Raw genomic sequence first — 27,810 nt, forward strand, 5'->3', positions numbered from 1 at the left:
ATCATGATAAATTATAACTTCAAAAATGTTTTTTATCATGAAATTATTATGAAATTCTAATTGATATTTTTTCAAATCTTTATCTAGAACTTGCAGGTTTTCCTTATGAAGCCACTATATTTAGATTATTACAAGAAAAATCCTTGCCAATATTATCAACGCCTAGATGATATTTATGACTGCGGTTTTCAAAATAGTGGCTTTAAGATCACATTCTCTTCCAAATCTTAGACTACCCTTTCATTGTCTTGTCTTTAAGGCACCATTCAAATTACCCTTTATTTTACATTCTGATCTGTAAAGGTACAAAATTATCAAACTCTCTTTATCTTATTTGTCAATTTCATGCATAGGAGAATAACAATAATAATAATAATAATAATAATAATAATAATAATAATAATAATATTATTATTATTATTATTATTATTATTATTATTATTATTCTCAACAGATGTTTAAGTCCTACATATCACTCCTTCCTGATATGATTGCTTGACAGTGGGAGGGGGTTAACTTTACGCTGCTGCAAACTGTCTGAAATACAACATCAAAGTTCACATAATTGTGCATGCTTCTTTGATCATAAATCACACTTCAGCTTTCACAAGGGGTGATGCCTATGGTATTTGAACATAAACCACCTGACTAGCAGCCTAGGTCTCATCCCACCACACCAAACCCCTTAGGTGAGGTTTTGGTTAATGCCCAAATTTAGGTATGTTTTTGTTTTAATTTCTCTTCAATGATTTTTATATATTGAAATATCACTACTAATAGTCTTTTTTTCTAAATAAAAAATTAAAAATATAGAGAAAGGATCAGGTGAGAGGCATCTATGCCGTTCATCTTAGAAATGAACGACACCTATCAAATAGTGAACAAGGCTCATTGTGAGTCGCTCATTTTTAAACCATTCAGATGCTGTCCATCCAAAACATGAATAGCATCGAGAAAAAAGTTCGGATTCGGGTCATTCATCTTGAGATCAATGGCATCCAAGGTGTTCGGAATGAGATGCCCATCAACAAGACTCAGGGTTTTTACACCAATGAGCTTGAGAATTAAAGGTGTTTTTTTCTGATTATCAAACAAAAGAAAGGAAAATTTCAACAAAAATATCAACTTTACACTTGACTTAGACCTAGGCTCAGTTGCACCGGGTGTACAAAGCCCACCCTGCAATGCAATTAGGGATGTAAACAGTTCGGATTTGGGTCAGATATAGCTAATACTAATTCCAACTAATCGGTTATTGGCTAATTGGATTCGGATTCAGATTCAAATGAAAAAAACTAATACCAAATCCAAAAAAATACATGTAATCAAATTTCAGGTATCTGTCGGATTCAGTCATGAGATCCTTATACTGAATCCGAATCCGATTAATCAGATATATCTAATCCATTGACATCCCTAAATGCAACCGGACAATCGGAACCCGGACGTAGTCAAAGCTGAGGCCTCCATGAGCCAACTCTGCCAACAACTACAAAGATTAGGGGACTTTTCCTTACTTGACAAAAACTAAACAACACTTCCCAATTGGACCCGACCCGATCCGGATCCTGCACTGATCACAAAATGCGTCAGCCAAACGCGATCGGAGAATTTCCTTGTTTCTCGCCTCCCTCTCCGAAACAGACCGGCGACTTCTCTTCCTCCCCTCAACGAAACTTTCCTTTATTACTTCAACAGATCTCTCGTGTCGCGAATATTAAGCCCCTAAAGATCCGATTTTTTTCTAGTTTTATTGTTAAAATCGTATTGATTAGATAATCTAATCCGTTTTGTTTTTAATCCCATTCCATCGTCAAAGAAACTGTTTGTTTCCTCGTCGAGTCGACATCCATCGATTTCTTAACTATTAAATTACAATATTTTTTATTGGTTATCCTTAATCATTCGTTTCGTGTGTTTCATCTGTTATTAAGAAATCAATAATATCGATCTCTCTTGCATAATGATGTAACTCCGTACGAGAAATGATCGGATTTTCTCCCTTTTTTCTTTATGGCATTAATTTCATGTGAGTTTTGTTTAAATATGGGGGTGAGATTGATGAGAATTGAGAATTACGGGGCTTTTGTGGGGTGCCCAATTTTGGTGATGCTTTGTTTTCTTGATTGGTGAAGGTGGGCATTTATTTTTCCTCTGTTTGGTTTGGTTCTGAATGGATTGTTGATGAATCGGACGTGTAAATTACGCGTCCCATGGTTCGGGTGAGGGATTCATTGGTGTAATTGTTTCTGCAACAATGGATCCTGGCGCTTTGAGTCGTAGCGATTCGAAGAAGAAGAAGAAGAAAATGGTTGTCGGCGTCGAGAAGGCGGAACCGGTACCGCAGCAGGAGGAGGAGGAGGAGGAGGAAGAAGAGGGTGAGATGAGAAGGGAAGTCGGGGAATCGGATGCCTTGTTGTCTTCTTTGCAGAAGAATAGGAGCTCGAAGAGAAGGACTAATGGGCCGACAAAATCGAGGCGGAAAGTTCAGTGGAACGATAAGAACGGCAAAAAACTCGTGCAAGTTCGCGAATTCGTGCCGAGGTAATCTATGTCGAACCCCTTACAGAAAAGTTCATCTTTTTAATCGTGAATTCTGGTTTGTTCATGAGTTTTCAAATGAATGCTTGGCGTACTTCTTGTTTGCTTTTTCTTTGTTTTTTTCTTTTTTTGGTGTACTATTCTTCTTTTCATGGTGTTTGTATCTTTCTGAATTGTTGATGTTGTATGTGAATTATTCTTTGCAGCAAATAACAAATGCATACACAAATTTTAAGGTTATTTTGGCAACGATCAAACGCGTTGTTGGTTTGAGTGGTGACAATCAATCTTCCATGTTCTTTAATTTTGGAACCTTGGTGTTTGTTTCCTTCGTTATGGCATTTGTGTTTCTTCAATTTATCATTGCAGTCGTTGTACAAGTCATCGTAGAGAAGAATGAACATATAGTACACAAGTTGTAAGGTAATTTTGTTTAGGACGTGCAGTCTTTCCTTAAGTTGTTAGTCCAGTTGGTGGCTCTGTAATTCTTTGATCTGTCATTAGATTTCTCACATGAAAAAATAAGTGCTTGGCAATTCAGATACGTAAAAGGGTTCGTATTCCCATATTTTTTAAGGTTAAATCGATCTTTTGAAGTGCGTAACGGAGTGGATGCCATATGGGGGAAATGGAGGTGTCAGTGGGGTCTGCCTTTTAATGATATCGGTCAGGATCTTGAGGGTCTCCACTTATGTTACATGCATATTGACTTCAGATAAATTGACCCTCAAAAAGTCTTTGAGTCACGTCAGAATCAGCATATCAACCCCAGCAGGTCAAGTAGATAAGGTGCTAACAAGGAGCTTTATTATTTTAATTTTCTGCAGCCGAGCTAATATGTTCCGTCATTAACTTCCAAGATGACTAAGATCTTGATGTCATTCACATGGATGATAAAGTTTATTTTTGCGGATTCAAACATTAAATCAATGTCATCACCCATTTTTTCACAAATCATATTGCAAGATCATCAACACCTTTTGATTTGCATCGATCGATATGTTTGGCTTTAAAAATGTGGTATATTAGATCGATAGAAAAATGTGCATGGCGCAGCTGCCAGCTACTTTTGCTTGCGGTACAAGTAGGTTTTATCTTTAATCTCTTTTAATTATAAAATACTTTTGATGAGAAGTTTTTCTAGTGCTTGGTTGTATGTGAAACACTGGATTATTGGTTAATTCAACACATCTTGGTTATAAGAAAGAATGGGAATGTGAAGATTCAGTTGTTATTGGGCATGTCAAGCATCCACAACTGCTCCATATCCTGTGGCAAGACCTGTTGTATTATTGTGCTTCTCCACTGGTTTTGCTGCTTTGAATTGTTTCATATTTTTTGTGGGAGAAGCTGATGCCACATCTTGATGCAGGAACCAATAATAAATTTCCATCGAAGTAAACTACTAGATAGGAAGGGTCTAAAATGTGGCTGATATGGTTGTGAGTTTGGTTTTTCTTCCAATGTATTAAGGATCCTCTTGACAACTCAAATGGACCACAAGGTGAATCTGACAACTATTTTATGAAGATCGTAGAGCACCAGCCAAATTATTGTGATGTATAAGCATTGTTGTGCCCTTCGCCAGCTTAAGAGTCAAGATGCCAAGAGCGTATGTTAGTCTTATGAAAATCTAAACTCAGTCACTTAATAATCTTATATATCTCCACTTGCTGACTCTCTCTGGACCTTCATTGGTCTTCCCCTTCTGCCAGCCCTTCCAACCTCTCTCATCTCACCCTTTTGCATTTACATTGTTTTATCTCTAACATGCCCAGAGGATCTTAACAGACATTCCTAATTTTCTCCTTTATCAGTCATGCGCTAAATTTACTGAAACTTATGTTTTCAATTTTATCAGTAATGCCCTAATTTTACTAAAATGATGTTTCTTGATCATGTTAATTTGTTATAGTCTGCTTACTTTACTCAATCTGCCACGTTCATTTTTTCTTCTACATCTTGTGTTTGTTGCCCATTAGTTGGCACATCCAAACAGTGCATACCTTATTGCAGTCTTATAAGATCACCTTTTTCAGTTTGAGATGCATGGACACCCCATTTCTTTCCACCCATCCATCTAGAAATATTACTATTTGTCTTCCTCAAGCCCATTACCTTGTTACATATCGAAGCTAGAATACTAAAATCTATTGTGATATGATACTACAAGGTTTTGCCTTGCCGCTTGATTTGTATGTCATGTATTTGGGTGTTTGCTTGAGTGTTCCTTGACTTTTCTCCAAGTTGATATAAGAAAAACTTTACATCTTGGGTGTATTCTTATGTTCTCTTCTCCTCTTAATCTTTGCCATGTTAGCTGGCTGCAGATTGCTACCAATTTTTTCTGCTCATTATTAAAAAAGGAAATTTTATGTTTTCATCAGTCTACCTTTGTCAACTTTTATTTTTGCCCTCTTTTTGTGCGTAACACTTGTTTTATTTACTCTTTGCCTGGTATCAATTTTTTTCCTCTAGGGTTCTCACCCTCTTCTCCATGTAACCTAATCCCATTTAACCCTTATCTTTGAGATTTGGGAGCTATTTCTGTTTTCCTTTTCCTGTCCTTTGGCTAAACATCTATATTTTATCTTTTTCCTTTTTCTCTCCTTTTTCTTCTCACTATTTTAACAGAAAATAATGGAACACATAGCAACCCACCTAACTCTGGAACCCTCTGCACATGGTATATTTGAACATTTTATACCTAGTGTAGGAGAACTTGATATAGTATAGTTCCAAAGCTAGCTATATTTCCTTTAAACAAAGAGAGACTGAACTGAAAATGGCATGAATGCCTTTGGACTGTGATGCTATTGCATCTTGTGTTCAGGGGACAGAACCTACAACAGCTTTCGTGGAAGATATAAAAGGAAAAGGTTTCTGCTACTGAGGGTGACAAATATGTAGAAAAAAATGTTAACATTAGAAGTTATAAAAATTTTGTTGACATTGTAAGTTACATCCTAGACATCAGAATGTTAAGAATATACAAGAAAGACATGGTCAAATCTGTTGGTGAAATACTACAGTTCTGTACAACCTGGAGCTCTTGAGTTCAAATCAATGTGGACACACAAAGACACATGAAAGATGTAGGTGGTGAACACTGTATTTGTGTGGGATTACCTGCATCCAAACCATGTAATTGGTATTGAATAAAATGATGATGTAGTTTCTGGACGAGTGCTGCAATCCATGTTTCTGTTGTAAGTCATTCCTAGCTGCATCAGTTATGTATGTTTGATGCATTTAGATGTCTCAAATGTAGCTTTTCATTGGCAGAATTCTCATTGCTTTTAGAATATATGATTGATGGAGTAAAACAATCATCGAAACATTGTTAAAAGAAGTATTGTTTGCTGGTAGATTTACAATGATTTGGAACCTTCACTTACTACGTTTTTACATGCTTAACTATCAGTTACCTTCTAATGCTGATGATTGAATAGAGATTTTTTCTTAGATGACGTGTATGTACATAGGAATGCAGACTTTTTTATGGCTATCACTTGCTCAGGTGACTAGTTATTTGGTTTAGACAGTGAACCTTGCAACTCATGACCCCTGGGTGTACCTGAATCTTTTTTAGCTAAAATTATCTTATCCCTGCATATTAGGGCCTTTGAGCCATGGTGATCTGTGATCTCGAGCCAGTTAACTGGTGCCAGGTCAAGAGCCAATCCTCACCTGAACCTGCGCTTATAGGACCAAGATCTGGATCTATTAAAGCGGTTCAATAGGTTCACTGGGCTGGTTCAGTAGGACTTAATTCCTGGTTGGCTGGAGGTCCAGTTATTTACTTGCAATTCAAACCTGAAGATGACAATCCAATTTTATTTCTGTGTAAGTTTAGGGTTGGTGAGGTTCTACGAGGTGATGCCAACTCAACCTGGACTTGGAATTGATTGTGACAGATCTGATAGGACCTGGAAGGTATGCCTTGTAAGGATTCCTTTGTTGGACCAAGAACTGAGCAGAAGTGGCTACTGCCTGAATCCGACCCATGGATAGCCCCCACATACTTCTGCCTGTAGAATATTTTTCAACCTGCTATGTGGATGAGCTTCATGCTGCAGGCGGCAATGTTAGTTTGGCCCACAAGGGACACCTGGTTAGGTGGGTTGGCTTAAGGCATTGAAGTTGAGTTACATTTGAAACCTGGGGTGGCCATACCTTGCTGCAAGGCTGAAGCCAACAGAAAATTATCTACAGTGGGCAGGGGGAAGTATTCATGGAGTTTTGCACACCAAAACAGGGCCATGGTTAACATGGCACCTCTTGGCCCATAATAAGACATCCAAACCAAAGCAGTGGCCTTGTTACACAAAAGAAAAAGTTACCTTTGCTTCAGCACACTGTAATGCCAAGAAAACTGAGATCTGAACACATTGGTAGTCAAATCCAAGGTTGTAAAAGGCTTATCATAACCGGTATCGGATGGGCCCAACATAAGATAAGTATCGTAGCATATCGTATCGTATCGTCAAAAATCATATGTTTTAAATAAAAAATTTAAAAAATCAGGAAAAATCTAAAAATAATTAATAATACAAGAAACAATGATGAATATCATAAGATAAAACTACAATATCACATAGCAAAACAATTATGTGCAATGAATGACATGCATAAGACATTGGAAGATTCAATAATCAAAATAATATGCTATAAATGGCATGCATATCTAACAAGAAAAATGTGAACTATGAAATAATATGCATATTAAATAATGAATCTAAGATAATAAGTGACAATTCATAATAATGTGTGTTTACATAAACAAAAAAAATTATCATAAAATGCTTTTTCAATACTTAAAATTTTTAAATAACCAAATATATTCAAAATTCAAACAAAAATGAATTAGATAATGTCAAGTATCATCATCATCATCATCATTCTCTTCCTTTTTTTGCAAAAAATCTCCCTAAATCACTCTTAAGCTCTTTAGGGATAAATATGAACTTGCTCCAAGGGACCTTATATGTTTAAAAAAAAATGAAATAAGTGCACTCAAACTGCATTTATAGTGCATCCTAAGATACGCCCCGTATCAGAGTGTATCGTAAGATACACACCCGTATCGAGATATGGGTGTGTATCATATCGGAAAACCGCATATCGTACGATACACTACGATACCTACAACACTAGTCAAATCTGTTACTTTATCACCTCTTTTTGCGGCTTTTAATCTGTGTTGAATGTGAAATTGTATTTGTGGCTTTTTCCTTATTGCCTCACTTTGTGTCTTTTGTTGTGTAGTGATTCAAGTGATGACGATTATGATGATGATCCCTTAGATTCATGTGTATGTGTCATAATGTAAATCTCAGTTGCTGGTTTTGACAAGAGCCACCCAGTTTTTGACTTGAAAGTAATGATGCTGGCAGCAAGCTAACATGATGGAGACGGGTTGAGGACCCCGTTTTCATTCAACTTAAAGGAAAAGTCTGGGACTTAATCATTGCTGAATTATTGGGTATTTGGACTGGATGCAGATCATGAACTGTCATTTACTTTGAAATTTCTATATTACCAGGTCCAATACAATTGTAACCTCATCTGGAGATATATCTAAAGAAGGTGCTGTCCTTGCTGCAGTGTGGTTTGTGTACCATTCAGTGTATATGGAAGGTGCTCAACTAGGTGGCTTTAATGATCACTTAGCAGCACTGCAAGTTGGACAGCAATGATTTGGTGGGGTAAACTGCATTGCAGCAAGGAGAAAGCATTCATATTTGAATTTGAATGTAATTGCGCTTTGGCAATAATCTCTTGGATTTTGATAATCTATAACCATGTACAATGAAAAAGTGGGAGGATGTTTTTTTTTTCTCTACAAGTGTACAAAACTTTAATCCTGTCGACCCTTTCTGTTCCTCTTATGACATTATAACTACTTTCTTCACCTCTAGCATTTCGTATGAACATGAAAAACAGCCTTTTCTGTTGTACATTCACCTTAGACAGCTCTTGCGGTAGTTGTTGGTGTCTATAATGGCTAATGATGTAAAAATGCGCTAGCATTATTTTATGTTGTTATATGTTGATACTGGTTTAAGAAGGTAGAAATGTGCAAGAAGTTTCTGTTTTATTGGCATAATGAAAAGGCTTTGAACGCTGGTAGAAATGCTTTATTTAAAATGAGGTCTGGTCAATTGTTGGAAACACTGAATCTTATACAGAATCAGGAGGTTTAGATTTTTCTTAACTTGATGGGGCTGCTGATAAAGGTCACCACGTTGACGAGAAATCATGAGTTCAGAGGCCATGGGGTATGTCCCTTGCTGCAAAGGTCGAAGCTGGGTGTACTCCCTAGCGGTCAGGTGGAGACCTCAAGGGGTTTACCAACCAGAGGCCTGCCAATGTGTGGTCGGTGATGGGGTTTTCTTTTGTCCAATCTACAAAAAAAAAAAAAAACAGAACAATCTAACTGATGAGGCTTCTGGGAAAATCTGTTGCTACCCCAAGCTTTGTGCACGTCATTGTGTGTTTTGTTCAGCAAGCCAGTGTTAGTTTGCAGTTTATGGCTCTTGAAGACTTAACTAAAACAAAAGAAACCTATTCCCATGACTCATGAGGCCATGACTGTTGATCATTAGAAGAGTTGGAGTACTTGTGAATCTGGATTGTCCGGTTTGGTTCTGCCAACCTATGACCTAAAGATCTAGGGGTGCATTCGGATCAGGCTGGGCTTTGTTTCGGTTGGGCCCACAAAAGGCTGTGCCAGAAACAAGCTTAAGCCAGCTTGTAAACTTTTGGGCTGGGTGATGAGTAGGGATGGCAGTGGACCGGGGGAAAATGGGGCCCCGCCTCACCCCATTTGGACCGGGGATGGAGGACATGAAACGGGGATGGAGGTGGGGATGAAAGTTAAAATAAAAACCCATGCAGAGATGGAGGCGGGGATGGACTTATGCTTTCCCCCACCCCGTCCCCGATCTCCGTTAGTAAAATAACTAAAATGCCTTTAGGGATAGCAGTGGACCGGCGGGGATGGAGGACATGAAACGGGGATGGAGGTTAAAATCAAAATCTGTGCGGAAATGGAGAGAGGAATTTTGAGACGGGGCAGGGGTGGAGACCTTGTCCATCGTCCACTGCCATCCCTAGTGATGAGCATAGCCCAAGCCTTTCTACTCGTCTCTTTAAAATGGGTCAGGATATACATATAATTGGCCTATGCCATGCCTAATTATTTTTAAAGTCAATAAATATATAAAAATATATAAGAATGTAAAGAAAACTTATCAATATAATTAAAAATAAAAAGTGTTAAAAGTATTGCCGGGGTATGATTGAGTCTGGTCTAAAACAATATCCAAACATTGTGCCTTTCTGTAATTTACTCTAAACAATTTTATCATTTGGAGTTGGATGATAAAGACTATTTCATTTGATTAAAAAAAATCTTTTTGGGCGTGGTGCATAAATACGGGATTTGAAAAATAGAACTTTTGAAATAGTATTCCACCTTTTAGTAGTGACCGTAGAGGTGTCAACTGGTCCGGTTTACCGGGACCCAACCTGTACCAAACTCTATAGGGTCCGGGTATGGTGATAAATAAGAAAACCCTGGTCCAGACCTGAAGGTCCGATTAATACATGAATCCGGGTATAGTTTGTGATTTTTTTTACCAAACCCAGCCTGACCTGAGTTTGGATTAAGACCCACAAAATGATAAAAAATAATATTTTACCAGGTATGGCCCGTTCATGTAGTTCTTATTGGGTCCGGGTATGGTTTCTCTTATGGTAGGTCTGATTAAACCTGGGTCCAGATTCGATACCATACCCCAAAATCATGGTCAGGTCTGGTTTCACCTGGGTACGAACCAAACCCGACCCACCTAACCTGTGGACACCCCTAAGTGACCGGATCCTTGATGGCTTTAAATGGAAATGTATCCTTCCACAATGAACAAATTGTCCCAAAATATCCAAATTAGGTTTGGTCGGTTTGCTGCAGGTCTGACATCTCGGCCTAACGGCATAACTTCGGGATTCAGACCAAAGCCAATTTTTTCAGGCCTCCTTATCAAATCCAAGGGCCTGGCTAAAGCCGCGTTCAAAAGTGAGAAAAGGATGGAAAATATTTGTACAAAATTTGAATTCGTACATTTTTCAAACGAGTGAAAACTTTTCCATGAAAAGGTTTTACTTATTTGTGTAAATTTTAGATCTTTGCAAATGAAACATTTATCCACCTGAATAGGTGGAGAAACTGTAATGAAATTTCCCTCAGCCGTACGCCCCATGGTTTTCATATGATAGAAATTCAACTGAAATTTTTACAGCGTCCAAACATGGCGTCTAAAGTCACAAGACATGCTCTATTGTCAGCTAGGCTCAGGCTAAGATTTACAGTCACTTATTAGGACAAAGTCTTTAGGATATTTCTGCGGGCCTGACACCTAGGGCTAATCACTAATGACATACTTTTGGAATTTGAACGAAGCCAGCCAAACCTTATATCCAATTGAAATAACCGGCTCTAGTTTAAATTTTAAACACATGAGAATAAATTAATAAAAAGAAGACATTGGTACACTTTTTTTTTTGCATTCATGCTTTAAGATGGTTCCTGCAATTTGTATTGGTTTTTAAAAGGGCTCATTTGCTGCTGCAGCGACATTCAGTGATGCTCATGCAAATTAGAATATTGTATACAGAATCGAAAGGAAAACTTTCCTTTAAAGACCGGCGCTTAACCTTGCTGAACTATTCTGCCGAAATGACTTCTTGGAAGACCATTGTTTTTGTGCGCGTGGAGAGAGAGAGAGAGAGAGAGAGAGAGAGAGAGAGAGAGAGAGAGAGTTTTCTGAAAGGAAGGGAAAGAGATTCAATTTAAAGATGAGGAGAGAGAAAATGACACACCACATCTGTTTTCCTATACCATATTCACAATTATGAGGCACCGCCCCCACCTCGAAACTTTTCTTTTATCCCCTTCCCCATACGACTACTAACTATGTGTGCCCCGCATCCCCAACAGCTATATTTCTACACCTTGCCTATCCCTCCCCCGTACCAACGGTCAGATTTTTTTTCGAAATATTTGACCGTTTTGTCCTCTCCATTGCACCTAGCATTTTCCCAGAGGTCCAAAGGGCCAACTAAGCCAACCCACTCTCTCCTCTTCCTCCTATGATCACCAACCCTCTCTCCTCATCTCCTAAATCACCCCCCAAAACCCATATCCCCTTTAGAAGCCAACCTGAAAATGGGGTGTTTTCTTGCTTGTTTTGGCGGTTCTAAGGGGAGAAGAGGGCGAAGGCCAACACCCAAAGTCCTTCCAAGAAACACTGTAAGCTTTTCTTTCTTCCGTTATCTTCACTTGCTTTTCTTTGTATGCGAGAAAAAAAATTTATTGGTGCTGACTTATCTTTGCTTTTCATCATTTTCATGGCCTAATCCATGCTCTATTTAGTTGCAGAACCATGAATGCCATGACTCTCAGCTACCCACTTACTCCTTGATTGTTCCAACTTGTTCCTTGAAGCCACCCACCACAGAGATCCAGGGAGGTTCAAATTTAGAATCAAGGTTTAGATATGGGGCTTAATCTTCTATCTTATGGCTGCTTATTCGTTTACATGTTGCATCCTTTTTCTCTTTTAGAATGTTGGTTCAAAGGCCTCTTTTTTTTCCTCAGAGAGGGAACAGAAACAACAGAGGTCTTGAACTCTAGATCCCAGAAGAAGGTCACGTTTGATCTTCAAGTGAAAACATATTCAGAGGTTTCTTCTGAAGAAGAGCCGAAGTTTTCCTCAGAGGAAGAACGTAAAGGAGCTACTCAAGATGAAATAGAAGAGAAAGACCATACTTTGACTTCTTCCAAAGATTATTCAACTGCTTCTACCACTGGTTCATACCCTGCTTCTCACAGATATCAGAATTGCAGAAACAGTGATGATGAAGATGATGATCCTACTGATGACGACTATGATGATGATGATGATGATGATGGTGAAAATGATGATGATGCAGATCATGAACGTGAGGTGTTGTTTGAATGGTATTCTTCTTCTTTTGAGTCAGAAACAAAAAGTGATTCACCTCCATCTATCAAGAAAGAAGCTGATGCTGTGAACCAGAGACCAACAATGGTGGTTAGTCATCCACGCGACCGGAGTCAGTATGTTCATTCTGTGCTAAACCCAGTTGAAAATCTTTCGCAGTGGAAAGTACTAAAGAGTAGAGACTCGAAGCCGCTATTGAAAGAGAGGAAGGAAAATATTCCATGCAACCAAGAAACACTGATCAAATTCCAATCGGAACCAAGAGAGGAAATGCGGGTTGATGCTAGTCTCTCAAACTGGTTAAGCCCCTCTGAGACTGCTGCAGAGGCCTATTTCGGCATTACCCATGCTGGAATTTCTGAAAAATCCAAGGATGGTACTATTTGCTCGAATAAGATTGATGGAGAACGAAATTTTTTTGGTGCATTGACAAATGAACCGATCAATAGAACACCTCCTCAAAGATCACCATACTGGTCCCCTGATGGAAATTGGAACAAACCATTTGCCATGGAAGAATTTTCAGGAAAATCTGGTCGTGAGATTAAAGGAATACCAAATACAACCAGTAAATACAGAGAGGTACCAAGTCAAACAGAAGGCTGGCTTAAAATGTGAGTTTATGGGTTTGATAAGAAATGAAGCTAAAACTTGTGCAATTTATATGTTGTAGGATCAGAGAGTGTACTGGCATTCAACTCCATTTGAAGTGAGATTGGAAAGGGCCTTATGTAAGGGTTCAGCTGAAACATACTCCAGTCATCGTCCTGGTGTGCATTGAGAGTCTAGATATTGGAGTTTGGTTTTGTTTGTTGTGTCATTAGAGCTTGAATCTGTTTTGTGAAATTTATAGAAGACAGTTTGAAAATTTAGAGGGTTTTAGGATTTAAAGGATTCGAGTTCTCCGAGTTTGTGTGTGTTTGATGCATATCGTTAGTTGTTGTATGACAATAGGAATTCCTCTTTCGTTGTTGTATGACAATAGGAATTCCTCTTTCATTGTTGTATGGAAATAGGAATTCAAATAGGGTAACAGTGAATCATTTGGGTTTGTGTCAGTATAATTTGTATTCTTTAAGAACCATGAGTGAAATGAAATAAGGATGAAAACTTCTAGTGCATTCCATTCCAAGGAATAAACTTGCACCCTTTTGTGCAGTGAAATTTTGCTCTTACTCCTAACTTTCCCAGCTCTTGAAAAAACAAAATTTACATATACTTGCTAGTTAGCACTTCCAAAACTTGTGGTAATGCATATGAAATCTCTTGGAACCTGATGTCAGCAACTATGAAAATGCCTTCGCAATCTGCAGTACATATTTTCTTAAATTTTCAGTGGAGGAGGGTTACCCTTATTTTGCTATTGGAGTGGTCAAAGCAAGATATGATTATTCTTAGTGATGGTGAGCTAATCTTATAGGAAGATGATTGACGTCCAATATCCTCAAATTAATGTTGATCTCTTTCATGAAGCTTGTGAGTACCAGTTGGCTGAGTTTACAAACTTCTATCAAAGAGTTCTGAATTATTATTGGCTGCTAATTAAGTGCTTTGGTTCAAAGAGATGGCCTGGTATGTAAAATCTTCTGTTTATTGAAAATAATTTTTCACAGAACCTGTAGAATATTTCAGAATTAAACGAGATAGATGGAAGGTTAGGCCACATTATCATAACTGAGTGGTCTTGGGATTGAATCCCACCAGGATTATTCCCCCAGTTTGCTTATCAAGGAAAAGGAAAAAAAGCCCTGTAGATTATTTGGTGATCTTACACAATACTAGTTTCTTTCTTTCACTAGATCGCATGAAGAATTGTATAAAATGCTGATATATTTGCAACTTCCATGAAGCTCTAGTCGTTCCAATACAGATTTTTGAATTTGATAAAGGGAGATTAGTCAATTAATTCTATAATGTTATTTGGAATTTTTGTTATTTTATTCAAGGAAATATTTGTCATGAAATAGAACTACAAGATGCACTAGGGACTAGTTCAGCCTAGTGCCTAAGGGCACGTTTGGAAGCAAGAAAAATACTCATAGGATTTTTTTTTTGCCTGAGATGTTTTGATATGATAATTTTTCTAAATAAAAAATTTTCACTTGTTTGCGTAGCATGAGAAAAACAATATATAAAATCAACATTACTCTAAACTGAAAAAAACTCACTTCCGTCATCACTCCTCTTGAACAAAAACCCTCGTTCTATAGATCAAAATCACCAAAACCTAATTAAACCTACCCATATAACACATAAAACTTGTTAATCAAGTGTTATGAAACCATAAAAACCCCAAAAAATAAGAGACATGAAAAAACTGCAATATTCAGTTTAAAGTTCCCCCACACTCCCTTTCACGACCCACTTCGATTCGAAGCCATCGATTCGAAGGTCGTGGTCATCTTCACCATCGATTTGAAACCATCTCACGACCCACTTCGTTTTTTACATAAATATTCCTTTCCATGAAGTTCTCATGGCTCCCACATTACTGAATTGAGTACAAGCGAGACCCATCCTCGTTTTTCATCCCAGTGACAGAGTATTCTTCTCTCTCATCACAACCATCAAAGATTTCTCGGCCTCCCATCGATTCCTCTTCAATCGAAGACTCTCGGACGGATCTCTCCTCAGTAGCCATGTCACAGGAATCACCAAGATGAGAATGCTCAGACCCATCAATACTCCTGCCGGTGATCTCTGCCGCCGGTGGTGGTGGTGGTGAGATGAGGTTGGAAGAAGAGCAGCATTGGTTATAGTGGTGGGGTGGGGTAAGAAACATTCTTTCACCATCCAAGTGGAGGTACTTTTTAAAAAAACTCTCAGAGAAAAGATCTCTTTGGAACATTCAGAAAATCTATACATTTTTCTTTCCTACATTTTTTTTACATCTTTCTCCCTTCCAAACCTGTCTTAAAGCTTTTTCCTCTATTCATTTTTTTTATGACAAGAAACCAGGGCCGGCTGCCCTCTTTGAGATTTGAGGTCACCGCTAGGGCCTCAAATGAAAATAAATAAATATAAGGCTTATATTTTACATGCTGAGGGCCTCTAAACATGGCTCATGCTGAGGGCCTCCACTGAAAAAAAAAATATGAAGAAATGTGAGCCTCCAATAAAATATGCCTATGGCCTCAACTTCTCTTAAGCGGCCCCTGCAAGGAACCTTCACTGAAGCAAAGGAAAACCCCGGGCAGGGCCCCATGCCTATGACCACCCTGCCTTACGTGGCCCACCTCTGAAAGGAATAAACTGCCATGTGATTCAGCTATTTATAAATGTTTTGACAATAAACTGTCGTGTGATGATCACCAGATAGAAAAACTATATATTAGCTGAACCAACTGCATAAAAATTACTACTCCAGGCTTGCACTAATCATGTATTTAGAAATAATCTGGTGTTTTCCTGTTCATTTATCTCAATTGTTAGCTTGTATTCTTAAATCTTGTTGATATTTTCTTTAAAAAGACCAATATAGTTTGACCATCTACCACAAGAAAATGTACTTTGAGGGTTCATAAACCTAGAAATCTAGGATTTCTAAAATCAACAGAAAGTACTGGTTAAGAAAACAAGTCGCCCTTTGATTATTAGGAGGAAAAAAAACTTGCTTTGAACACTAGTACTAAGTAGGTTCGAGCCAAGCTGAAACTTTCCATGTGTTTCATATTGTGAGGGGAAATTCTACATAACCATTTAAAAAACTTACAGATGAGATAGTACGATTGAGTCCATGTATATATGAACTTCGATTGAGCTACTTAGGATTACTGGAACATACCTGATTGATCTACTGAGATGTGAATCAGCACATTTCAAGCTGTCCTTGGCAAGAGCTGTCCAAAGTCATGAATCTGGACATCATGTTCCAGTAGATACCAAGTTTCATTGCTCTACTATTAAGTCATCATGTTCTAGTAGGTACCAAGCTTCATGATTCTACTATTTTGTTTTATATTTACTGGTCCAATCGGTCTGCAGATGAACCAAGTTAACTGAGCTGTCATGAACAACTTTTAGATATTGATCTGAACCAAGTCCCAGCTCAGATTGCCCATTCAAATGGCCAAGGCTTTCAAGCTCAGATATTCAACAAGAAACATTCAAATCCATACTGAGTTTAGTAATGAAAAGAAAAGAAAAACTTATAGTTTTAGATGTAAAGTAGGAAAAACTCTTGGCTAGGGCCAAGGTTCACACACAATCTTCTGGCAAGGTCAGAGCCTCATGTAAAATGCTTAGAACTTGCAACCCCTAGAGGGCGGAAACCATGAAGAATTGCAGCATCCCATACTTTCTTCATATCCAGCATCTTCTCGCCAGCCTCGTGCATGTCCCACCCTTCTAGTGCATGCACAATTCCGGCAACTCTCCATGCACTCATCACCCTTCTTGGCAGCCAATTCTACACCACATACACAAACATGCACACATTAGACATAGTGATATTGTATGTATTAAACATTTATTTATACTTGTTTATTCAAAGGTAAATCATAATGTATCCTGGTTTCAAGTAGCCATTAAGAATAGTTTCATATCCATAGGGCCCGAGATTCGTTCTTGTGATAAATATCCTATAAAAATGTCTGGAATTTTGGTTATAGACTCCAATACCATTTAGATAAGGATGGTCAGGTATACATTCATAAGGACAAGTGTCGTCATCGTCTTATCTGAAACATCCCATCTAAAATTGGAATCAGAATCACCATCCTTCCCCTTTGCAAAATTAAGATATTCATGTTCTTGTTTGGTGCTGTGGCCCTATTCTTGAAGGTTAACGATCTTATCAAGTGTGGGTTTGCTATTCTCTAAAGTTCACCAACGTTCAAGTGCATTTTCAACACTGTACTAAAAAATAAGCAGCCAGTTGAAAACATAAGGGAATGTCTTGACTAATGCCCTCAAATTATATGACAAAGAAATATATTGTATACCGTGTAGAAGAATTCACAAGGCAACTAGGTGTTATATATACAGCTGGATGTTCCACATGACTGTTTTTAATTCCACTAAAAAGAAAAAATTGTTTCAAAAGTAGAAAATGAGTTGTGGAACTACAGGACTCACCTCACACGAGTGCACATTCTCGAACCCTTTAGGGATGGCCATGGCTGGAGTGGTGTGATAAGTGCAGTCCGGGCGCACAGCCATCGGTGGGAACTGTGAGAATGGAACAAAAATTGTCCCTTTTGGTGCCTTCCTTTGCTCTTTGGTGCTCAACCCGTCTCCCACTAGCCACACCTAAAAATGAATGAGTGAAGTGAATAAACTTGTGCCATGTAAATTGAATAAACTTGTACTAGCACATGAAGAGGCAGAGCACCTTGCAGTCATAGTAGTTAACAAGTCCAAGATGGGTATGGAGATCAACTGGGATCTTCGATTTGAGTCCCTGAAGCTCATCGTTTGTGACTGTGAGAACCTGGGGAGCATCCAGGAAAGTACATATGTCAAAAGAAAATATCAATGAACGATGTGCCATTCATTTTTGTTTACTCCAATACAAACCCCATAAAATGACTTTCTTACATTGAAAAATCACAAAATTTTTGCATCTACATGTACGACTGATATTAGGAATGGGATCACCAAAAAGAAGGATTTTGTGGCATGCTACAGCATATTTTGGATGCAGAAACTCGGATCAAATAAAAAAATCTCTTTGATTTGTGGTTCCTGCTGGTATTAATAAATAACTTATTTGGAATATATAGGTCATCTGTTGGCCTATTGTGGTACTGAACTACCACAGCATATGGTGGCACGCTCTTCATTTACGTAGATCTAATCTCCGGAAGCAAAATGCTGACATCTGGATCATGTTTAGCATGTTCTATTTACTCTGCATTCACGTGTTTGAGTTGATTACAACATTATTATGTTTGGGGCCATCTTTAAATCACCCTTGTATTCATGAATTCTAAGCTGTCCATTTTATGTCAGATTGAATCTTGTGGTATTTTCTTTGAGATTCAAATCTTTTTTGGAATTTTTTATTTGATTGAACCCACTGACATAGTTATAAACTGTGTTAAACACATGTATGGTTAGATCAAAACATTGGATATGATTGTACTGCTGTTGGTCAAGCCTGGTTAGTGGTTATAATTATACAGTTAAATAAGAAGCATTTAATAAGGATGTCACCTTGGTCCCACGCTGGCATAAAGCATGGACAACGGCATAACCGGTTTTAGTGAGCCTGCCGCACACCAGAACCTGCCTTGCCCCTTGAGGGATGTTATTCATCACCACTGCTGCAGCTAAAGAGCAACCATCCACCACTTTCACCTTCACGTTCTCAACCCCCTCCAAATAAGTCTTCCCATTTCCATTCAGCTCCTCGCTCTAGTCCAATGAACAGATTAAAAGCTGTCAATTCTCCTATAATAATGCTTGCACCAATCACCTCGGTGTTACTGGTAAAAAGTATCACAAAGTTTACCTGGTTATGAAGGCCTAGAGTTATGACTTTCACGCCTCTTGCATCTGCTTCTTGGATGGCTTTCTTTATCATTTTGTTGATTGTACCCTTTTGCCAATCGAGGTGGTACTGTACATAAATGCAACAATAAGTAAATATTAAAAAAAAGACAACAATAAGTGAAACAACTTTACCACATTAATTAGTTTGTCAAAGACATTAGGCCCAACAATGATATTTAACCAAGTTTTAGTCTTGTAGGCTTGTCAAGTAAGGCCCCAAATGCAAGTCGATTTTTTTTTCAGGAGGGAGGTCTTCTTTGCATATCAAACAGTGTGTATACCCAGCTTCAGCCTTGCGGCAAAGGGTGCAAATCTGTAGGTTTCAAAACTAGTAACATCCGGCTAACTTGGTCATGTTCACAAGTTATCCCTAGTCAGTTAATTGCAATTAAAAGTTGGTAAACCAAAGTTCAGATCCAGATGCATAGGTGAAAGAATAGACTTGATTTCTACCTCCATCGATTCAATTTAAGACGCCAACAATAAAGCATGCAAGTCTATTTTGTTGGATCGTTTTTCAGATCACGCAGTTTCACAATCAACAGCAATACAAATCATGATTAACAGTAGATCGAAACAAAAACAGGGAGCAAGCATGTCGGGTTCCGCATTCCACCAAAATCCAGACAAAAGCAAATCAACAAACAGTTGCATAGAACACAATAAGAACGACGAAAGCATGTTAATATTGAGTAAAAAGCTAAGGCGTACTCTGAAGCGCCGAGACCCGTTAACGGAATCCGAAGAGTCGAGATCTGTTAACGGAATCTGAAGAGACAAGACCCATTAACAGGCACTGAATTTTCAAATTTAAAAAAAACATGTTTTTATGTTAAAAAACTATGATCCAAGGATTGATTTCTATTATTTTGATCATACTGAACACATTCATAAGATCAAATTTGGTCAAAACAATCTCTCCCTATGAGTTTCAACTAAAGGTCAAAAAAATCACACAATCAATTATTACTTTTATGTTTTAGTGACTTTGGCAAAAGGATTATTCTTTTCCACTTTTTTTTTTTTTTCGTCTCACTTTGTTCCTTTTCATCTTGAATGATGTGGGGAGAGGAAGTTATTAGATGGGGGTGTGACAATCATAGGTTACCAAACTCCAAATGAATGGGCCTACCCAAGTCACTACACCATGGGTGCACTTAGAAGGGTACTGGGTCTTACATGAAAGTTGAAGCGTGGGATCGCCCATGTTTGGATCTTGAGCTTGTCAAGTCGGATCTTCTCCACAGTGAAGGTAACCCCCAACATCCATGTCAGCAGTGCCAAGACAGCAGTGAAGGGCCACATAAGCCAGAAGTACCACTTGGTGCAATACGGTTCAGCTGCCAAGTAGGCAAAGCCGAGTCGAATTTGCCAAATGGAGTGGATGGTAGTTGGATGTGTCAGATGGATGACATCTGTCATCTCTTCCCTTCCTTGGATCGACGTCTCGTATAGGGAGTCTGTGGTCTTGTCGACAGTACCATACATGTAATCGTATACGGGCATGAACAGAGAGAAATTGGTGTGAACTTGAGAGTGATGGAGGGAGTGAAACCTGTTAATTAGATAAAATAACACAGAAAGCCAATGTCAGTGCACCGCCAATCAAAGTTTTAGTTGTAAAACCTGGCTTGGGCTCACCTACCACATGGGTGGGGTCCTAATATACCATGTATTGAGAAAACACTTTGATTTAGAATCCAGATTTGTTTGAACAGCCAATTCAAAATTAAACAAAGATATCGACTTACCAAGTCAACCGAGAAGGTAAGCTCGGTCTGAGTCAGTTAAGACTAGACCAGGTAATGTGTTGCCTAGTCAATTATTGAACCTTGATTTGGTGATTCACTCACTCAAAAGGTAGTAGACCACCAATCAAATTAATTAACACAGCCATGGGTTTGAATCTGAGACCGACTTGGTACTTGCCTGACCCCATGAATTGGCCTGGCTTTCTAAGATCAGGGAAGGAGAGCTTGTTGGTATGTTCTTGAGTTCCAAGACTCGTTAGTAAATCAGGAGAGTCATCTTAGCTCGAGCTTAGGAATTTACCAGGCCCAAATAAAGACTGTGACTCACAAATCATAGACTGAAAATGACCAATAATCAATGTCTTTTAGTGTTTCCAAACAAGAATATATGTTGAAGCCATCAAATGTCTCCCAGCCTTTACAAACTCAACTAGGCCTAGTGGTTAGAAGTACAAATCAAGGTTGTTAAATGCGATGAGGGCGAGGCGTTGAGCCTGCGCTTCGCTTCTGAGGCGTACGCCTCTCACAATGTGAGACTCTCAAGCAAGGTTGTAAATGCGATGAGGCGAAGCGAGGCGTTGAGCCTGCGCTTCGCCTCTGAGGCATAGGCGTACGCCTCTCACAACACTGGTACAAATGGCTTCCAGGCTCCCCTAACTCATACAAGTTGGTCATACCACCCATGTGATCTCATTGTTTTGATTAAATCTGACCTTATAGATGGATTCAACATGGTTGATTTGTTAGAAACCGACCGATTGGATTGAGTTTTTCAACAAAAAAATATGATTTTTTAAATCATAATTTTTTGGTATTTTTAGGGCATTGTTTTTTGAAGTGTGGAAGATCTTGTAAACGGGCTGGATTCTGCGATGTAAATAGCAATCTTTACTAAAAGAATGACAGGTTGGAATTCAGACCCAAATACCAATCTTTACTAAAAGAACTGCGTAGATCACATCTACAGGGTCAGATTTAATTAGGGATGGCAGTGGACCGGGGGACAACAGGGCTCTGCCCTGCCTCGCCCGGTTTGGACCGGGGATGAAGGGCATGAAATGGGGATGGAGGCGGGGATGGACTTACGCTTTTCCCCGCCCCATCCCCATCCCAATCCCTGCCTAGCCCCACCCCGTCCCCAATCCTTTAAGGAATGACTATAGACTAAGGGGAAACGGGGCCGCCTCACCCCCGTTTGGACCGGGGATGGAGGACATGAACCGGGGATGGAGGCAGGGTTGGAGGTTAAAATCCATCCCCGTGCGGGGAATGGAGGCGGGGGTGGAGTTTCGGATTTTGAAACGGGGCAGGGGTGGAGACCTTCTCCCCTGCCCCCGCCCCGATCCACTGCCATCTCTAGATTTAATAGCAAAAACACACAACAATGAGATCCCAGGGTCCAGACAAAGTCATTCAAGCTAACCCTAACATGACTGGCTGAATGTAATTGCACAGCCTTCGAAAATACAAGCCTACATCAAACCCTCATAAAGTCAATGACCCAGTCAGCCACTGGCTGGGCTAGGGGCCACCACCAAGCCTAAGTCAACTCCCTTTGTTTGAGAACAAATTTTGGCCCCGTGTTGCAATCAACACACACACGCACACACAGAGTACTTACGTGGGAGTATACATGAGGTACTTAAGGGGAGGAAAAATGGTAAACAGCCATTTGGGGATGAACTCAAAGTTGCAGTGGCCCAAGTTGTTCATAAGATCAATAAAAGTAAGGTAACCACATGAGGTGATGAGGGAACCCGTTCCAGTGATCCAAGGGGCCACAAATGATGGAGCAAAGATTGCCAGGTACAGTAAGTGCTCCGCGAACGGATGAACCACAGCTGTCAAAGCAAAAATATGTTGTTATGACCATGATGGATTAAGAAACACTTAATTAGCTAGCCATCCTGCCATTAGAAGCTTTATGGGTTAGAAGGCAAAAGATCACACTAAACTATTCCATAAACCATACTTTCTACTGGATCTTTATTCCTTAACCACAATATGCACTTGAAAATCACAAAGTTACTAAGCTAACATGTCATGTTAAAGACATAAAGATTGAACATGGAAAGAAAAAACATACAGGGAAATTCTAGCCCTTTCATCATCAAGTGGCACAATTTTATACCATAACAGTAATGATCCCGGAACGCGGTAGGACTAAAAATAAATCTCCGATAATATTCATGTTGGTCCTTTTTTTGTGTTAAGGATTTTTTTCTTTGCACAAATATTTAACACACATCATTAAGTAATACCGAAAATAAGATGTGTGAGAGAGAGCATATATATATATATATATATATATATATATATATATATATAGAGAGAGAGAGAGAGAGAGAGAGAGAGAGAGAGAGGAAAACTTACAAGTAATGGGCTCCGTAACGAAAGAGGAATGGTGATGGGAATGGTAGCGGGTAAAGAGGAAGTGATGATGAAGGGCTCTGTGAGCCCAGTAATACACAAACTCCACCGGTCCCACATGCACCAGAGCGGCAATAAGCGCCCCTTTCCCGTTCCAAAGTGGCAGGTGTGAGGCTCCCGGAATCACCAAATGCGCTGCGTAAAGGAAGATGACGTGCATGATGGCTTGGTCATCCCTGCAGTTCACCACAATGTCAATCACAACCACCATCCACACTCTGTCCCCCCCCCCCCCCCCCCCCCAAGCAGCATCAGAGCTCACACCAAGCTGACCTGATCGAACCACTCTGGGTTCAGCCAACCTATTTGGTTGGTCATGCTAGAATTCTGGTTCAAACCTATTTGACCAACTTTGCCCTGGATTCCAAAGTTGTTCCGAGTCCCTGATGAACTCGACCAACTTGGTCATATGCAGAATATTTGAGTTCATTAATTAGCCACAGTTCTTGCTTGGGACTGGAAGAAGGATTCACAGTAGACAGCTTTGAGCAATAAACAGAACTTATCAAACATAATCACATGCATTTTAAGAGAAAGAGAGAGAGAGACTCTGACCAGCGCCTCTCCCGGTCCACCTGCTGGAACTCGATGCCCCTGCTCTGAATTCGGTGCTTGCTTCTTGCATTCTGAAACCGTGACCAACTTATCCATGCTTGGTCATGGACAAGCCTGCTCACAAGCAGATAAAACGGGGACAAGAGCGTGTAGTCCCTGCTGTCTTTGGCTTCACTGTTGTAGAGAGTGTGGATGGCATGCCCAATGAATGGCAACAACACGGTATACTGCCAAACAAACCAAAGAAAAGAGAACAAAAGGACGTCAATACACAAGGCCGTCTAAGAAATGGTAACTTGAAGCGTAGTCAGCTGTGCTGTTTCTTAATCTATCACATAGAGCGTTACCTTGTAAGAACCAAGTTTCTCCCATGGCCAATCGGTAAGAGGCCCTGGTTTTGAAGCCATCCCTCCCTCACTTTTTCACGTAGTGATGCCAATCTTCTGCCCGTATTTATAAAGGCCACTTGGAAAACGTACTCGTAGATTCATATGGTTTATGAATGCCCCAAGTCACGCCCATACGAGTGTTATCTCTGTCTTGCTCGTACCAATCCAACTGTCTTCTTTGGTCAGGTCCTATGGGTCTATGTCCTGCGACAGTGCCGATATGCAGATCGTGCCACGTGGCATACTATGAAAATTTTAATAAGAGAAAACCTTCTGACTGGTGGACACGTGGCAAGATCTGGACTTTGACAGGGGATCCGTGTCCATGGACGTAAGGGCTCCCCAGAAATTGTGGTACATCGTTGCCCTGCGTGTACAGTACCGTGGCCCTTATTGGGGAAGCAGATCAGGTCATGCTGAAAATGAGCGTTTTTACTCATGCGGACATCGTGGCCGTCTGTTTGCATTTTGGATGAATGCCACGTGGTTTTGTTGACTTTTGAGCTTTTTTAAAATGCAAATCGGATGGCCACGATGTCAGGATGAGCAAAAACGCTCATGTTCAGCATGACCAGATCTGCTTCCCCTTATTGGGGTGCTAGGTAGGAAAGGAGATCATGTGCTCGGGACCATCAACTCGAGCACAATCTGATCTCACAGCAAACACTCTCCACAGGTTGGTTGTTCAGGTGGAAAAAGGGTGATAGTCTAGAGCACCTGATCTCCCTTCTGCTGGGTAGCCAAGGATTGCTGTGGTAATTAAGTTTTTTCACATTAAGGATGTGAACCCTAAATGGTAGGGTTGGTTGGGCTCTTTGAGTGGGACCAACAACTAAAGCAGGCAAATGGAAATAGAGGACATGAAATGCATGACAGAAGCCTGCGCCGAGCAATTAAGACGGGTGAAGGACTTCTTTGTAGACCTCGTTCCCTCATCTTACGTACACACTGGGAGGCACATGGTGTGATTAGTGCATAGGTTGGCCCATGCACCACTTTCACCTGAACCGGGGTCAAATGTATCATCGAGTGCTTAACAGGATTGTATGGGGACACGCTATGGAGGTAGGGGTGGGCAACGGGATCGTCTGGCTCGCTAATGGACTGGGCCAGACTGGTCAAAACCCGGCCCATCAATTGATGGGCTGGGCCAACAGCCAGGTTCGAGCTGGCCCATGGCCAACCCATTGGCCCATGGGTCTATTGGGCGGGCCTGGTTGGGCTGAACTTTCTTTTTTTCGAATTCACATCGGTAATGACAAAACGGATGCAAGAAAACCTGCTAAACTACCCAGATCACTGAGAGGGTGTTGCGTGTTCTCCCCGGAACATGCACTGTAGCTACAGTGCATGTTTCGGGGTCCCGACTGAGCGCCGTGTGGTGCTCAGTCGTGTGTATGTGTGCACCGTACACCGCCGTACATCCCGCAGCAGAGTGTATGATGCACCTGTACACCCGACTAAGCGCCACGCGACGCTCAGTTGGGACCTGAAACACACACTGTAGCCACAATGCGTATTCTGGGGGGAACATATAACCTGCCCCTCAGATCGCTGGTCGCCAGCGAGACCACAACAACCTAAAAACAGGTTTGCATACCTGGATAAGGTAGTTGAAACATGAAACACCTAGGGGGCTCTGCATGGTTAGTAGGAGCTTTCAGTGCATGTCTCTCCCTGTGGTGGGACGTTGCAGGTTCAAAACCTTAGTGGTACGATTGAATAATAACCGGTGGGCATATGCCCATCATATCTTGCCTTAAAAAAAAAAGTAGTTGAAACATGAAAGATAAAACACAACAACGTCATGTGCAAAAACAAGGAAAAACAACAACAAAAAAAACAGCATGCCTGCCTGCTAGATTACATAGATCTTCCTCGAAGACGGCCATTAGCCACATTGCGTGTTTGGAGAGGGGGGGGGGGTCCCAATGAACGTCACACATATAAGCACACGGGGCTCGTATTCCCCTGCGTGTCGGCATCACTTAGCATCGGAGTCCGGTGCAGTTGCAAAGACTTAAGTACCATTTCTTGCTATTCTTGCCATGAAGCGACAGTTCGAGAAAATGACAAAAACAACTTTTCAAAAAAGGTAAAATGACTGTTCGAGAAAAAGATAAAAAAGTTCTTCATCCAGAAAGTCAAGGATGATGTTAACTCTTTAAAGTCCAAACAACAAAACAAACATGAAACACTCTCTTTCTTTTTCATTTAAACTTTCCGTCGTCATCTTCTTCTTCTTCCTTCTCTGTGAAACATTGCAAAACTCTCTCTCTCTCTCTCTCTCTTGAGAAGAAATTAAGAGAGGCAAAGAGCCGGTGATCTGATGGTGATCATCGTCCTCTTTCTGCTAGCAGTGGTCGGAATGCTTCCCTCGTCCAGTGGGCAACCGACTACGACGACCCCTCCACCACCTTCGAGGAACACCTACAATAGAATCTTCCTCCAATATACCTACAATAGAGTCTTTCAAAGTACAATCCGTCTACCCCTAAATCGGCACTACTTTCAATCAGGGCTATGCCTTCCATGCCACCCTAACGCTGCTCAACACAAGCGTTCGCACCCTCAAGTCATGGAGGGCATTCATCGAGTTCTGGTACTACGAGGTCCTCAACTCGACCTCTAGCGTCGTGCTCTTCGACAGGACCCACCTCCCCGCCAATGTCGGGAATGACACGTTTCTCTCCGGCTTCCCCATCACGAACCTCAAGACTGCCATTGGGACGGTTGACAACTACAACGTTCTTGAAAAATTGCAAAATCGAGTAGCAATTTATGAAAATCACGTAGTAAAAAAATAAATAAATGGCAAATCGCTATGCGATTTTCGTAAATCGCTATATCGAGTAGCGATTTACGAAAATCGCGTAGCAAAAAAAATGACAAATCGCTAAAGCGAGTAGCGATTTACGAAAAAGCGCGTAGCAAAAAAAAACAAAAAAAAACTTGGGAAATGGTGTTATGAAAACCTCAAGCAAGAAACAACTGAAGGAAACATATGAGCGCCCACGATCAAACAAAACACTTCATTGCTCTTTTTCGATAATTACAAGAGGGAAAGAAAATAAAGAATTTATACAAGGCCCAAATAAAAATTTTGTTCTAGGGGGCACTACCCCCAAGAGACCCCCCCCCTAGGGGCGCCCCCTCTGGACCCGCGGCGGGGGGAGCCCCCGAACCCTCCTCCTGTAGGGGCAAAAACTTTGAATTAGGCTCTAGAACTCATCAAGTTGAACCATGCTACAGTCACTGTGCATGTCAGTCGGTGCTTGATGGAGCAGTGTAGGATCGTCAGCTGGATGTGCAGAGAGAGAGAGAGAGAGAGAGAGAGAGAGAGAGAGAGAGAGAGAGAGAGAGAGAGAGAGAGAGTTGATGTTCATGGCCTTCTTCAAGGGAGGATTCCTTTTTCGGATAATCCTGCAGTGCAGGGATTGGGTCTTAAATAACCATCTTCGGGGTACTTAAGTCTTTGCAACCGCTTCTTTTCTAGAATTATTGTTTTATGGCACCAATGAAGGGTACTTAAGTCTTTGCAATCGCACCGAACTCTGACACTAATTAATGCTGACAAACATGGGGATATGAGCCGCACATGCTTACATACGTGGCGCTCAT

At 40.3% G+C, this 27,810-nt stretch overlaps 1 protein-coding gene across 1 annotated transcript; it reads right to left on the reverse strand.

Annotated features, from left to right (window-relative positions):
* Window positions 1-16,573: 16,573 nt before the first annotated feature.
* LOC149821927 (very-long-chain aldehyde decarbonylase GL1-5-like) lies at window positions 16,574-24,260 on the reverse strand. Its single transcript, XM_089980911.1, has 10 exons — window positions 24,148-24,260; window positions 23,801-24,027; window positions 23,189-23,421; window positions 22,437-22,656; window positions 20,244-20,619; window positions 19,024-19,131; window positions 18,726-18,926; window positions 17,902-18,000; window positions 17,646-17,819; window positions 16,574-16,977 (listed from the first exon to the last, which is right to left on the reverse strand). Exons 1-10 carry the CDS (start codon window positions 24,205-24,207, stop codon window positions 16,798-16,800), a joined length of 1,878 nt encoding a protein of 625 aa, XP_089837037.1. The 5' UTR covers window positions 24,208-24,260; the 3' UTR covers window positions 16,574-16,797.
* Window positions 24,261-27,810: the final 3,550 nt, after the last annotated feature.

This window comes from Nuphar pumila, chromosome 11, assembly GCF_984573655.1.
Source record: "Nuphar pumila chromosome 11, dmNupPumi1.hap1.1, whole genome shotgun sequence".
In the NCBI taxonomy this organism is placed as follows: Eukaryota; Viridiplantae; Streptophyta; class Magnoliopsida; order Nymphaeales; family Nymphaeaceae; genus Nuphar; species Nuphar pumila.